Source organism: Drosophila innubila, chromosome X (genome assembly GCF_004354385.1).
Source record: "Drosophila innubila isolate TH190305 chromosome X, UK_Dinn_1.0, whole genome shotgun sequence".
Classification (NCBI taxonomy): domain Eukaryota; kingdom Metazoa; phylum Arthropoda; class Insecta; order Diptera; family Drosophilidae; genus Drosophila; species Drosophila innubila.
The window spans coordinates 15138435-15154498 of NC_047626.1; the positions used below are offsets into that span (position 1 = coordinate 15138435).

At 38.0% G+C, this 16064-nt stretch overlaps 2 protein-coding genes across 2 annotated transcripts; both read right to left on the bottom strand.

Annotated features, from left to right (window-relative positions):
• Positions 1-9931: 9931 nt before the first annotated feature.
• On the bottom strand, positions 9932-10974 carry LOC117787149 (mitogen-activated protein kinase kinase kinase kinase 4-like). Its single transcript, XM_034625594.1, has 2 exons — positions 10905-10974; positions 9932-10827 (listed from the first exon to the last, which is right to left on the bottom strand). Exons 1-2 carry the CDS (start codon positions 10972-10974, stop codon positions 9932-9934), a joined length of 966 nt encoding a protein of 321 aa, XP_034481485.1.
• A 2382-nt stretch (positions 10975-13356) lies between these two features.
• On the bottom strand, positions 13357-14486 carry LOC117793643. The gene is made up of 3 exons (XM_034634015.1): positions 14423-14486; positions 14060-14334; positions 13357-13894 (listed from the first exon to the last, which is right to left on the bottom strand). The coding sequence occupies exons 1-3, from the start codon at positions 14484-14486 to the stop codon at positions 13436-13438; spliced, it is 798 nt and encodes a 265-aa protein (XP_034489906.1). The 3' UTR covers positions 13357-13435.
• Positions 14487-16064: the final 1578 nt, after the last annotated feature.

Below are 16064 nucleotides of genomic sequence, written 5' to 3' on the forward strand. Positions count from 1 at the left end.
GCATAGGGAACAAGTCTATGTACATATTCATCTATGTACAATAATTCACAATTGAATTCAATTCAATTTTTAGACCCTGCAGAAGAATAAATAAATAAAAGCGCTCCGAGGCGAAAACGTTCTTCACCGTCATCTTTGTCCGCCTCTCGTTCTGCTTATCATCGTTTGGGCCAAGTCAAATCCCAGTTCAGTCAACCGTTCAACCGTTCAACCATTCAATCTCTCAATCGTTCAAATATTGAGCTTTCTAAGTACGCATGTTTCACGCACTTGGCCATGATACGGCCCCCTCTTCATCTCACCTCTTATAACTATTCACGGATGTCATCATAGCCCTCATTGTTAAGAGCGAACTCAAATTCGCGCATTCAGCTCCAACACTGGGATGCCAGATGTTGCCAGTTGTTGCCAGTTACTTTGGTAAACAAGTGAAAACCCCTTCAGTTGCCAGGGCATTGAAATTGAGTTTCTACTCGCAATTAGACGAGCGGGTCAAAGGTGACCTACTTGGAATGGGGTCTTCTATTGCTCCAATTGGCAAGTCCAATGCAGTGTTGCCAGACCTTCACAGTAAAAGTAGTATTGGTCGCATTCACCAGGCAGGTTTGCTCTCTGATCATTTTTGTGATACCTATAATCTGATAATATAATACCAAATTTTGTGTATCATGATACCTGAGCATGTACCGTCAGATTTTCTTATCGAAATTCATGAAATGTTTATAGATAGCTTTCTTTGTTATCAATGTACAACAGCAGCAGCAGTTTTGCAATTACAAAAAATTTATTTTAATTTATTACATAGTTTTAATTTAATTTCCTATCTGCGCTGTTCATAGCTTTTATAATCGATAATTCGATTATCAGGAGTTGGCAGTAAAATGTATCAAAGCGTTCACCAGGAAGTATCAGTAGCATAAAGTTTTTGTGATCCTTGATCAGGGAAAATGTTTTCTGGCGAATGCGACCAATGATTTGAAAAAAATATAGAAATAAAAATAAATCTGCTTACAAATACGCGTAGGCTATATTTAAATAGTCCCAAAAAAAAATTAAAATTCTTGCAATATTTTTATTTAATTATGTCAATTTTAAAATACGGATGCAGTTTTAGTAACAACATAGTCATCAGACTTTTTTGTTCCACTTAAAATTAAATTTAAGTAGCTAAAAGCCATTCATAGTTATGTCTACATGTATCATATGTGTGGAATATAAATTTGTGTCTGGTATGCATTGGTGGAGCTGAAGTACTCTCTTGTTTAATCTGATATCACTCAACAAAACCAATTCTTAAACTCCGGGGATTCAGCCAAATTGTAATTTAAATTGTAATTTTTCTTCAACCTTTTTCTTGTCAAGGTTTCCGTTAAAAGAGACAAAGGTGATGCAAAGACATCTTCAAAAGCATCTAAAGTATCTAAAGTGGTTCCGATATCTTTTGAGCGTTGAAAATAATAGAACAGATCGGAACCTAAAATAAAATTGACTGACTAAAGTGGTTAGTTGGCAACACTGGTCCGATTCCCAACCCACTAGCTCACCCTGCTTACAATTTTATCAAGATTAAAGAAACTGATCGTCCAAATTCAAGAGGATCCTAAGAGGTTTTTTTTTGCTGTGAGAGGGACATCAAAAATGATAAAATTATATTTAAATAAAGAGTAAAATAGTACTTGGTTTAACAGACATTTTGTTAATCCAAAAATATTCAAAGAGCACTTTCTTTTAAAAGAGGCGTACAGAAAGCTTATCAGAATTTGTCAAGTGATTCCTTAAGAGATCTGCTCCTTAGAGTTAGCTTTGAGGAGAAAGCAGTAAAGTATTTCATTGGGTAATGACAATGGAAAGTATTCTCAAAAGACTCAAAAAATTGCATTAGTTATACTCGATTTATTTGTGAAAAGCGATGTTCGACAGTTGTTCTGAAAAGAATTGGAGCTACATTCGTTTAGTTGAGAAGACGGTTGCTCTGGTTCCTCTGGTTGCGACGACGGTTGATGGCACGACGAGTGTTGCGGTTCCTCATGGCCATGCGACGGCGTTGGCTCTGGTTACGGAGACTCTGCTTGCGACGAGCAAGTCGGGCACGACGCATGTTCTGCTTATTGCGGCGACGGAGCCTTTGGATGCGTTGACGAAGCTGCTTGTTCTCCTCCTCCTGGCGACGGAGCTCATAGTCGAGCTGGCGAGCGCTGTGTGACACCTGTCCGTTGGGACGGCCGTGGGCACGACGAGTGGGGCTGGAGCCCTCGTAGACACTCAGTTCGTCATCGTCATCATGGATCGGCTCATCAATATTGAAGTCCTCATCATCGTTGTCCAGCTCATCCGCGGATTCTTCGTCATCGACATCAGCTTTATAGGCACGTGACGCTGGTTCAGATGTGTCTGATGACGAATATGGTGTTGAGGTCACGACTACGGTTCCCTCGAGCTCGGACGGTGAGGGACTATACGTCATTGTGCTAGTGACGTCGTTTTGACAGCCTTTGAACAGACTCGTAAGACTTTTCCCCTCGGCATTAACCGCATTCTCTTTTTTCTTAAACACCCTGTATCTTTGGTGCGATGCATCGCCGTCTTCGCTGCGTCCAACTGTAATACGAATGGTATTCGTTGATAAGGATCAACAATCTGATTGTATGAATTTTGGAACTCACCTGCAGATTCGGCCAAAACTGCTGCCGATAGCAAGAGCACTGCACAAACCAGGAATCTCATGATAATCACGTAATCTCAATATGTGTCTTCCAACAATCGAATGAATTGATATGGCTTTAGTTATCCTTTGGCTTCAAGTGCTGACAATGCTGCTTGCCTGAGGGAATACCGCTGGTTGACTGTGCCATTGCCAACAGATGGACAAGGTTATATACCCGAAGAAACGCTCCAGTTGCCAGTCCATATCAACAACAACTAATCCAATACCGTTGCTAATAATTCTCATTATCATTTTTTGCCACAGCAAATTTGCAAATTTTCGCATAAATTTTTGGCGACAAAGTTTTAGCCACAAAGCCAGAGTCAACTATCATCAGCCTTTCCCCCTCCCTCATTCTAGCTTTGTGATGTTTGCGAATGAACCAGATTGACCTAGCGACAAAGTTCGCAGCTAAGATCACAACATCCACTATTCAACCGAGTATCATCGGCAATATATCACTGAACTGTTCGATTCTCTTCATCAAATTTGCGACTATTTTCAAATACTTTATTAACATTTTCATTTTTTAATGGGCTTCTCGAAGGTGAAACTGATTGCGCTTTATATATAATATCAGGCTTTCATTACTTTAACTTATTATTTTTTAATATTATTTAAATTGTGAGCTTAGCTGAAGAAAAACAGTTAATTATTTGGAGAAGTCTTCCTAATCCTGACAAACCAAAAAGAAGCATTATTAAAATCAAATATTTTTATAAATAAAAACGTGTATATCAATTAAGTTAATTATTTGGAGAAGTCTTCATAATCCTGACAAACCAAAAAGAAGCATTAATAAAAATCAAATATTTTTATAAATATCAATTTTGTTAAATTATAATTGAGTTATAATTTTAAAAGTTAAGGAATATTTGTCTTTTGACATATACTAATTATTATGAAATCCTTATATAATCTGAATTGATAATAAATTTATTGGCAAAATAACTTTGAAACTTAAAAAAAATGTTTAATTCGAGAAAATAAATCAAAAAAATTAAACGAGGTAAATCTAGGTGAGCAATTTTAGACCCAAAATATCTGATATCCATTTTAGACGAACAAAATTAGTTTAATCTAAAATTTTAAATAAAAATATAAATTAATATAAAAAAACGAAAATTGGCATTGTGCACTGTGAGTAAAAGTGATCTTCTTTGTACATAAAAATAACTTTTGCGCAGTGCCAATTTTCGTTTTTTTATATTAATTTATATTTTATTTAAAATTTTTAGATTAAACTGAATTTTGTTCGTCACAAAATTGATATCAGATATTTTGGGTCTAGAAATTGCTTCACTAGACTTTACCTCGTTTAGAGGTTTTTTTGTGGATATCAGAAATTTTTGCAATTGCTTTTGCTTTTGACATTGTAACTTTATCATTAATGCAGGCAAATAGTAAAATATAAAAATTTAGTTGTTGAACGTATTTCATATTTAAAGAATTTTTTTCTTTAATTATAAAGAAAAACTAGGGGGCCCAGCCCCCTGCTCGCTTTGCTCGCGTTGCTACAGCCGAGCATACTATACTGTCGGAGACCTCGTACTTACTATGAAAAAAAAAGTTTTTCATACTAAGACTTGGATTTCACCCGATCGGTCCTATGACAGCTATATGATATAGTGGTTCCGATTAGAACCAACTTTGTTCAGGATATATAAGTCTTAAATAAATGCATATTCTATTAGTTTGGTTACGATATCTAGTAAAACAAAAAAGTTTTTCATACTAAGACTTAATATTGGACCGATCGGTCCTATGACAGCTATATGATATAGTGGTCCGATTTGAACCAACTTTGGTCAGGATATATAAAACCAAGTTAAATGCATATTGTATTAGTTTGGTTAAGATTTCTCATTAAACAAAAAAGTTTTTCATACTAAAACCAAATTTTGACCCGATCGGTCCTATGACAGCTATATGATATAGTGGTCCGATTTGAACCAACTTTAGTCAGAATATATAAAACCAAGTTAAATGCATATTGTATCATTTTGGTTGAGATATCTCATAAAACCAAAAAGTTTTTCGTACTAAAACGTGATTTTCGACCGATGGAAAAATGTATTTATTCACTTAACAGGTAATATCTTCCGAACCCCTCAACCAAAATTTATGTTTCATATACCAAAAAAACGCGAAATTGTACGTATTACAACATATTAAAATTTAACAAAAATCGTTAGAGCCGTTTTGTCAGAAATCGCCAAAATGTAAGCTAAAAACTTTATTTCACCTGTAAAATGTTACCTGAGTACTTTAGAAAAGTTTAAAGGTACGCCTAAAAGCCCTCAAACACACCTTTCTAATGATATATAGAACATATCTGTAGCTTCTATGGTTTGGAAACTGTTGAGGTTTCAATTTTATGGATTTAGCGTTTTCCCGCTAAACTAGCGGGAAATTGACAAAGTCGTAGAACAAACATTTCTAGATTTTGAAAAGGAATCAATCCCCATCATTACATTTAAGCTTCTTTAGCGCTTTGATGCAAACAGACAAACAGACAAACAGACAAACAGACAAACAAACTGACTTTTCATTTCATTTTGAGAAGTCCACTAAAATTTTCAAATTTATTTATCTTTTGAACCAGTTATCGGATTTGGGTGATTGAGGTATCAATCGACGCGTATTTTAATTAGAATTTTTAAAAATAAAAAATTTTACCAAAAGCCCCAACGGCCCCATAAGCTGCAATTATCAAAATTTTTCCCTCCTACTTACACCCCGTATCTTATGACCCAGGTTGGTTAGAAAAGTTTTAGTACGCCATTTTGTAAGTTAGAACTAAACCTGTCGATCGGTATATAACTTGATCTGATCGGACAGTCGTAGCAAATTTTCCAACTTAGCTGTATATATAGTTAGTCGCCTTTCGCACCCTTCGTGCTGCTTTCGTCACTAACGCGAACTGCCGTCCGCAGTGAAAGAAATGTAATAACTACTTTCATAATAATTTCTTTTTTTTATAGAAAGATTATAATTTTTATAGCATTACTTTTATCAATGCCAAACTAAAAGTGGCAAGGGCTTTTGATTAAACTTGTAAGAATAAGCATCTAATAGGATGGTCGATAGTTATTTTTGGAGTAAGTCATACACTGACTTCTTCCAGAACAGATCCAACTCTAAGTCATCTGAATAAATGTAAGCGTGTTTGGATGGTAAGGTCGTTAGCACTTTCGGGCATAGATTTTTCGCCGAAATCTCTTTAAGAACAGCTACTTATCGAAGCTGTGTTACATTCTTAATTGTTCTTAAAGTAAGAGCCACTTCGGCTTTGCTTAAGGAACTTTTCCATCTCTGGATCTGAGTAAATAAAGAAAGAGCTCTCTTGAATCTCTCGCATGTCTTTTTCAATGAAAAAACTCTAGTCCCAACTGCTTTAATAAAACTAATAAAACTATTAAAAAATTGTGGATATTGTTATTTATTAATTGAAGTCTAAATCAATTACATGTTGCTTTTAGAATGTGGAGGAAGGAAGGAACTTTTCCAACTCTGGATCTGAGTAAATAAAGAAAGAGCTCTCTTCGATCTCTCGCATGTCTTTTTCAATGAAAAAACTCTAGTCCCAACTGCTTTAATAGAACTAATAAAACTAATAAAATATTGTGGATATTGTTCTTTATTAATTGAAGTCTAAATCAATTACATGTTGCATTTAGAATGTGGTCATGGTGATCGGGACTTAAACAGGAATTCGGATGACGCGACGGTTGTTGTTCCTGTTCCTGTTCCTGTTGTTGGTCTGGCGGAGACGCTGCATCAGACGCATGTTGCGACGAAGGTTGCGACGACGTTGCTGCTGCTGCTGCTGACGCTGGCGGCGACGCTGCTGCTGCTTGCGACGACGGCGCTGATTGTTTTGTTGCTGACGACGACGCTGCATCTGTTGTTGGCGTCTGAACTGACGGCGCTGGCGGGCAAGTTCGTCCTCCTGACTGCGTTTGGCAATGGCACCGATGTCGTTGCTGTCATCATCATCATCATCATGATCATCCAAACGGTATTGATCGTTCAGCTGAAAGTCCAGCTCCTCGTCATCATCTTCTTCATCAAAATCGTTGCTGGCGCGAGCGGCAGGAGTAACTGTGGTTGTAGGCGAAGCTGTAGGCGAAGTTGTCACAACGAAAGATCCGGTGGTTGTAGTTGGATCTTCGGTTATGCTGGTTATGGTTGTGGGTTCGGTTGTGGGCGGAGAGTTGCTACCGTTGCCAAATGCGTTAAGAATCGCAGCCAGCTTCGATGGACTAATGCGACCTTCTGCCGGCAGCTCGAGATCCTCCTGATGATGACGTCTAAACACCTGGTTTGGTCCACGTTTCGCCTGCTGGGGCTTGGCTGTCAATGGAATACGTAATGCGAATATGTAATAAGTCTGAAGAGGATGATATATGATTGAAATGTTCTCTCCTTACCGTTGACCTGCAGCGCAACAGCTGCCAGGCAGGTTACAATGAGAAAACCCTTAAGCATATACATGTCCTTGGCTGTAGAAATATCTTTAGATATCTGCGAATATCTCTTTTGGATGCGGATCGCTGCTTGACTGACTTACAACGTTACAGACTGGCATATTTATATGCCAGAGCCACTTACAAGTGGCCCTGTAACATTTGGCTAATTAGTAGGCCTAAAAGTCTGTGTTACATTGCCAAAAAAAGAGCAACAAAATATTAGAGCAAAGCAGAGGCTTAACCATACCAAAGATATCGATGTTTTTGTCCGCTTCTTGAGACGTTAGCTCACTGTAAGCCATTTAGCATATTCCCATAAATAATCAACGTTGACCCGGTGCGACAACCTGCGTAACCTCCACGCGGGTTCCCCTCTCACCTCTTCTCTATCCCGTTTTCCATATGCGATCCGAGATATTTGCATAGCTGTATCTGCGAAATCAATCGATGTGTGTATTAGCATATTCATATATCTGCTCCATTGGTATTGTTCTAGTCAACCGTAGAATTCGAGCTAGAACAAAAGTCGCTTCATCTAAGGGCGAAAGTGTATGTCATGTCAATCAACCGAAAGACCGATAGACCGAAAGATCAGCAATTGTGAAATTCAATTGAATATCATTAGAATGCACATTGTCCCACAACTCGATCCAAAAATGAAAGATAACCATCGTCTATTTAAAGGATTATCCAAAGAAATGAATTGAAACGAACGAAGCTCTAGAAAAAAGAAGTAGGAGGATGTGATCTGATGATTACCAAGTAATTCAAAGTACTGATCTCTTTTTATGTGGGTTCTAAACTTGGTTAACGTTGGTACTTTTATTCTTTGTAAATATCTTGTTTTGATGCTTCTATTTCATATTAAATCTCATTCGTCTGCCTTAGAAGTTACATTGTCTGCTTAATAGCTTAAAGGACGAAATAAGTTACTCTGGCTTCTGCTTGATTCCAGTCAAAAGTAATCAAATTGAATACAACCTTAAAAGAATTAAAAACAAATTAGTGAAAATTTAAGTGATTATAGAATTATTAATTTAAACGGAAACCAATTTTACATACATATTTATATATTATACAAATATAATCAGAATCACTAATTGAAATTCCCTGCATGATCAATTTGAGATTGCTTTACATGTTGTTATTGTAAAATAAATAAATCACATTTTAAGCATAGACATGAATCATATTCGAATCTTTTTTAAAAAGGAAGATAATTATTAAGCCCGTCTGACAAAGAAGTCCATTAAGAACGTATTTTCTTAATTTTTGATGCAATATTCTATCATAATGCATTATTATTAATTGTTATTATTAGGTGTATAACGTATTCAAAAGAGCCGGTAACAGAAGCATACAACAGAAACAAACAAAATATAGCTTATAATTGAGGATTTCCTCCAAAAATTCGACTTACAGAAGGCGTGTACCAATATATATATATATACACTGACATAATATATATATATATATATATATATATACAAGACCAACCAAAAAAATATAAATAAATGAAAATTTAATAATAAAAAAAATTCTATGAAAAATAATTTTTATTTATTTTATATTTTAATTTTAATTTTAAGAACATTTATTCTTAAAATAAGAGCTTGGTCTTATTTGAAATGTTCTTAAAATCAAGGTGTGTTCTCTTAATTTAAGAAATTTTTGTTCTCAAAGCATTTTTTAGACCTAAATCTTGATTTTAGAACATTTTTTTTATCAGTGTATATATGTTCGAGCTATGGATCGGTGCTACTTTTGGAAGTTCGAGTTAAGGAAACAGAATTGTATGTAATTCGCTAAGTAAACGATTTAGTTTGAGTTAGAGAGAATTTGAGTTCTGAAAGTTTGTGTTATGGAAGTTTGACTATTTCTATATATGCTGATGTTCATCAAGAAAATATATACCTTAAAAGGTCAAAAGTGCCTTTGATTTTCAATTCATAGTCCAACGTCTACAATGTACTATTGTTTCACGAGTAACGTGTATAAAAAGTAAGTACAGGTTTATGAGGGATCCTATAAAAGTACGAAAGGCAAGGTATAATACTAAAAGGAGTAAAGAGTTACAAACTTACCTGGAATGCAATTGTATAATAGTCAAATTCCATAGTAAGAGTTAAGCATTGGCATAATGGCTTAGATTTATCAGAGCTATCACTGCGGACGGCAGTTCGCGTTAGTGACGAAAGCAGCACGATGGGTGCGAAAGGCGACTAACTATATATACAGCTAAATTGGAAAATTTGCTGCGACTGTCCGATCAGATAGAGTTATATACCGATCGAAAGGTTTAGGCCAATTTTTGCTTTTTTTTTTTTCATTTATATTTTTATTTTAAAGTTTTAGATTAAACTCAATTTTGTTCGTCACAAAATTTTATATCAGAAATTTTGGGGCTAGAAATTGCTTTCGTCACTAGACTTTTACCTCGTGTAGAGGTTTTTTTTGTGGGGTCAACGAACTTCATAAGGATACGAGCTTAGTCGCATGAACTTTTGACTTGTGTAAAGGATTCGTAGATGAAAGAGAGGAGAAAGGCTGGGAAATTAAAATACTGGTCTTCAGGGCGACAGTTTGCTTAATTTTCCCTGTAAAACAATTCCTAGTTTTGTCTTAGTTATAGAGGAAGAAGACTGAAATTCAGTTGAAAAAATTAATTTATTTTAGAGGCTTTTTGGAGCCGTTGCATTTGCTCAATACGTGTACATGGGATTCAAATGGATCAGATCGGTCAGATCAGTCGGGCTTACAATTGGGCGACGGCCAGACGTCCCAGGCTACGGCCACGTCCACGACGACGACGGAGCAACTGACGGAGGAGACGGCGCTGATTCATGCGCTGACGGCGACGCTGACTCTGGGACTTGACGCGACGGCGACGCTGGAGATTGTTGCGACGACGACGCTGCTGTTGGCTCTTGCTGCGATTCTTGTTGCGACGATTGCGTTTGGCCACCTGGCGACGATGCTGCTGCCGGATGCGTTGGATGCGCTGCGAATTGCGACGCTGCGAGATGCGCTGACGACGCAGCAATTCCCGGACTTGCTGATTGTGCTCCCTTTGCAGGCGATTCATGCGACGGCGATTGCGCTCCTCCAGCTGGAACTGACGCCACTGCTGTTCGGTTGGACGACGCACCAGGCTTTGGATAAGCTTATCGTTGACTGCAACTGCGGCAGCTGGCTTGGCTGCAGAGGCAACACTGCCGCCAGCAGCGACCATATAATAGGCATCGGCATCATCATCATCGCTTTCAATCTCATTGTCGTCATCGACGGAGGACTGCTGCTCATTGTCGTCATCATCATCCTCGGCATCATCATCATAGGCACGCGCATTGTAGACCTGCTCCTCATCATCCGCCTCAGCAAATTCAACGTCATCATCGAAGCTTCTGCCAGTGGAAGTGGCTGTTGGTGTTGTTGGTGTGGTGTCTGTTATTGGTTCAGACGTCGAAGTGCCGGAGGTTGTGGTGGTTGGAGGAGTGCTTGGGGAGATTGGTAATATGGTTGTTGGCGGCAAGGTGGTAGTTGTCGTGGTGGTCTTCAGCGCGTTCAGCTTGTTTATCATCGATGAGGTGAATCGACCCTCGGGATAGACATTCTCGCCACGGCCCACGGAGCGTAGACCCTTTCCGTTGGCTGCAAACGATGCAGATGGAGATTCAGATTCAGATTGTTAACCAATTGTCAAACATTGCTCTCAACTGTGAACTTACCCAAGGCTTCTGGTGGTGAGAGCAAAGCGCATAGCGCAAGCGCCAATATCAACTGTGGCAGACACTGCATTCTGTGGCTAACTGTGGCTCCTTATCAAAAATGGATAACGACTGGGATCTGCGATCTGGGATCTGGTATCTGGGCACTTGTTGGCTCTGAGCTTGCACTCGCCACTGACTGACAACAGTTGGGAGCACACAGATTTTATAGCCAAGAACATCAACATCAGAACGCTTGATGGATTACTGTCACTCAGTTGACCCTACGCCCAACCCCCCCCCTTCCTCACTTGCCACACGCTATTCCTATTCGCCACATTCACCTAATACACTTCGCTCCATGGTGCGATTAATCTCGCCAGTGCCTCGGGCAGGTCAAAGTGAAGAGGCCATTGGCTGTTGCCATTTTTGGTCTTAAGTCTTAAGTATTATGCTAATGCCAAATTACAGAACATGCAAGAGCTTTGGCTACAACTCTTTAGACTAACCTCTATTATTCCCTCTTCGTCTATGACTATCTCTTACTCTTTCACTGGCTGTCAGTCATATTATTGCCTCTTATGATTGATTGTATCTTATATATTAACTGTGCCAAAATACGAACTTCATCTTCAACTTCAACTCTGTATTGATTGAGCCCTGAGAACACAAGTTTTCTAGTCTTTTTTATTTTTACCACATGCTGCTTTACTCCGTTTCAGTTTCTCTTTCTCTGCTTTATTGCATTAAAATCAAGTTACTTATTAAAAGTAATTCGAATATCAGTTAACCAAATGAATAACTGATGTCTAATAGTCTAATCATCTTATCGATAGTGACCAAATTGCTTAAAATCTAAGCACTATTTTCTTCTTTTGAGAAATCCCAACCATTGATTGAGTATTGTCTTACACATCTTTACCAAATTACACCAACATTAGACTACTATTTAAATCATATAGCTGTTTGATTTTAATTATTATTATTGTTTTTTTTTGCTATTACTGACACCTGCGATAATATCAATATTGTCATTCCCAAATTAGCTAAAATAACAACACAGTGAACCAAATTATGATTGGCTTTAGACGGGTTAAATTTTAGTAAGCAAATTTAGTTATTGTATATATATTGTATATATATTATTATTATATATTATGTTTTTGAATAATATTTGGTGTACAAATATTTCAGAATGAGAATAGTTAGTACAAAAAATTACTTTAGCGATAGCTAGTTGTATGTTATCCATCTATTTGTAAAGATTTAAATAGAGGCAGATCCGAATTATGTCGAGCTTTAATGGAGTCAACTGCCTGTAGTTGATTATAATGCTTAAATAAAGATCTCAAATGTAATCACCTAAAAAAACAAAAGTCTTCTAGAGTGCATTGTCTATGATATTAATATTATATTGTTTTAATTGGAATACCTATGAATCTGCATTTTCATGGAAGACTTTTAATCGTAAAAAGGTATGCAATATTTCTTTCTCATTTAAAAGTTAAATATTAAAATACAATTGAGTTTAACATACTTGTATTAATTTTAATAATCAGTTAGCTTACAACTATATTTTACTATTTTTAAATAATAAAATGCAATATTTGTGTGATTAAAATCCTTACACTTTCTTCAAAATATTGTAGTAAACAGTATATTATTAATAATATACATTTCGAATCCAGTTTGTCTAAAACAAATGCTCACATAAGATACTTTAAGATCAGTTTCTTGCTGTCCAAATTATTCAGCTTGATAATGTACTTAATTATAGAACTATTTAAAAATGCAAACTCCTCAATAAAGAATTTAATAACAATTCTTTTCACAAGAAACTGTTCCCATTAAAATAAAATAAAATAAAATAAAGCATAAACTGGAAATTATAATCTGTTGGGCAGTTATTGATTTGCTCACATTAGTCGTGATCGGAGTAGCCCATTAAAAAAACGTAATGTCATTTATTTATTTTGAGTTCGCAAAGGTCGAGAACAAAAGCCAAAAACTAAATGAATTTTTGTTTTGGTCACTCACATTGCGCATACGCAGCGTGGCCGCCTGTTTGGTCGTTATTTAGGTCAAACTGCTCAACACAACTCTCTGTGTCTAAGCAAAAAAAATTTAAGAAAACCAGTTGGTCATTTGGCAGAATGAGCGGGAAAAGGAAGCTGAAAAACTTGATAATATCTTAATGAATAACATTCTATTTTAAATTCTTAAACTTCTCAAAAAAAATGTATAAATAAAATAGTCGAAAATTAGATAAGTAATCAGTAAAATCGGCATTAGATTTCAGCAACAAATTAATATTTAATTTAAATTAAAATAAAATGAACTGTAAAGAATAAAAAAAGGGCAAAGCAAATGTATTTCGCAATCACTAGTAAATAATAAATAATTTCAATAAGGAAATTTCAAATATTTTCATATCACATTTATATTTATTTTCGATTCCGTTTCAATTGTCAAATGTTTTTGGGGCTGTTTTTAGCGCTTAACTATAATACTAGCAAAAATGTTCGTTCCCTCGCTCCTGCTGCAGTCGCGACTCAACCCTGGAGCATGATCTGACCTCCGCGGCGACGCTGGACGTTGCCACGCCGACGGCTGCCATTGGGACGCACGACACGCACATTGCGACGTCTGCTGGGGCTGACGCGACGGCGGCGTGGACCGCCGCGAAGGCGACGTTGGGGGGCGGGACGGCCGCCACGACGACGACGCTGGACATTGCGACGTGCGGCGTTTTTGCGGCGACGCACAATGACGCGATTGGCGCGCTCCTCCCCGACAGCCTCATCGCTGGCGGCACGTTCCATGAGCGCGACAACGGCGCCATCGGGAATGGCATCGAGTGCGGCACGTGGCACAAGGAGCGCCGCCTTGCCGGTCTTCTCGTCCACCACGCTCTGGCCCTCGATCTCAACGATGCCATCGGGCACCATGATGGCACCAGCCTGATCCCTGGCCACCATCATCTGTGTGGGCTTTGCATTCTTCAGCAGCGGCTGGCCATTGCCTAAAGGCGAGACGGACTTGCGGGCCATGCCAGATTTGGCCAATACCAAAGGCACATTGTTGTCCTGTTCCTCATTCATGTCGTCAGCATTGATGAACACAAGTTGCCCGTTGCGAGCCAAGCTAAGGCCATGAGGCAAATTATCATTATCAACATCATCATCATCGTCATCATCATCAGCCAAATCATCTTCAGCATCAGCAACATGATGACGCAGTGGCATATCATCAGCATCATCATCATCATCATCATCGCCAGTGTTGTCATCGTCATCATCATCACTCTGCATGTCATCTTCAGGCTGCTCGACAATCTCATAACCTTGCACCACGGCGCCAGCATTGGCGCGTCCTCGTGGCACGCTCAAAAACAGATACGGATGTTGCAACTGTTGCAACTGTCGCTGCTGTTGACGCAACTGTCGCTGCTCTGCAGCCAGAGAATGACGATAATTCGATAATTATATAAGCATAATCTAAGTAACTGCGAGCAGTTCACATTTGTATCTTTTACTTACCCGGCACAGCCATGGCCAAGGCCATAAGGCAGCTGAGCACAAATAAAGCGCTTAGCTTGGACATTGTCGGGGATCCTTTAGAGTTCGATTGTACTTAATTGTAAGCAAAGTTACACAGAACTGTACAGATTCAATCGATGCTGCTAGGTTTTTATGCAAAAAGTTCGACTTCGACTGCGACTCGAGGCGAGACGAGACAAGGCAAAAGACAAACAAACAAACAAATAAATAAAGAAGAAATGGCAGAATTGTCTGCGAAATCTAAAGACTAAAGAATCATTCTAGAGATCAATGCCGTTGAAGCCCAGAAGAGAGACACAACAAGAGATAGCTTTCGAGATTGACATAATTACGCCCATAGAATGTTGGCAACGGCATTCGGCATTCGACAAACGGCATCCATTTCCAATCACGAGTCGGCATAAATTCAAGTGCCGAAAAGATGGTCAAATGGAAGAGGGTCAGTGACCGCCACAGAAGCAGGAAGAACAAAAGCAGCAAACGAAACAAACAAGTTCAAATTGAGCAGAACAGTGCCAAAAAAAATCATAAAGAGAGATCCCATCGACCCTATCAGAATACGAACCCACGGGCAACCTCGTCACGCTAATGACAAAAGAATCAAAGAACTATCCGTGTAACCAAGTTCCAACTCCCAAGTCTCAAATCCCGATTGCCCAACTGCCTTATCGTTTAGACCCCGACTGCCAAGTCAGAGTGAGCGCCAGCCAGCGACGCATGGCAACTGTTTAGGCCACGGCCCGATCGCTTGGTCATATACTCAAGTGTGGCCCTTGAGCGGGCTACGATCTTGGCCGGTTTTGGAGTGTTTCGCACGCTGCTCGTGACTTTTCGAACTCTTTAATAACCGCAGACAACACCTATGCTATGCCTATGCCTATGCTAGCAGGTCGAAGGTGTGTGCGAATGGCAAATACCCTGCAAACAGCTGCAAATTATCGATAGCACTATGAATAATATCGATAGTCTACGCATCAATGCAATGATTTATGTTTTCTTTTTTCATTTAGAATTTATATATTAAATTGAATAAATTTATATCGTGAGTCACAAATATCAGTCACTAGATATCAGAATTACTGAGCATGGAAAGACTTTCGACCTCAAACTTTTGCATAGAAAAATTGGTTTTTTTGGTAAAGTACAATACTTTTTGTAATGACCTACTTCTGATATTATATTAATCGATTATTTTTTTTTTTTAAAAGATATTTAAAGCAATTTAACTAATATATCTACTTTCGATAGGCCCGATTTCAGTTTCCATAGCCATTTATATTCATGCTATAGAATAACTAGATAACTTTTACAACATATTTCCTCAGTTTTTCATTTATTATTAAAGATTTTTTACAACTTTTCTTTATAGAATTTGCCTCTACCCTTTACTGACTTTTAACAGGGTATTTAAGATCAACAGCAAAAGCAACAAGTTGGAATTTGCTTGAATTCTGCGTATCTTGACTCGTCTGCCTTTTGATATACTATACAGGGCTGATGGATAGGAAGACACAAATCACAGCCATCTGGGATCAAAAATATGTGAACTTTGAAAGTATGCCATGTGAAGAGTTCTTTAAATAACTATATTGTAGACCAGTCTTCCCTTTGAGAAGAAAAT

Bases quoted from the DNA above. Each gene is read 5' to 3' on its own strand.
- LOC117787149 (XM_034625594.1), bottom strand. From the start codon at position 10,974: ATGCAGTGTCTGCCACAGTTGATATTGGCGCTTGCGCTATGCGCTTTG. The intron at 10,828-10,904 runs GTAAGTTCACAG...CATCGTTTGCAG, and splicing joins CTCACCACCAGAAGCCTTGG to CCAACGGAAAGGGTCTACGC.
- LOC117793643 (XM_034634015.1), bottom strand. From the start codon at position 14,486: ATGTCCAAGCTAAGCGCTTTATTTGTGCTCAGCTGCCTTATGGCCTTG. The intron at 14,335-14,422 runs GTAAGTAAAAGA...CTCTGGCTGCAG, and splicing joins CTTGGCCATGGCTGTGCCGG to AGCAGCGACAGTTGCGTCAA. The intron at 13,895-14,059 runs GTTGATAATGAT...GGCAATGGCCAG, and splicing joins ATGATGACGATGATGATGAT to CCGCTGCTGAAGAATGCAAA.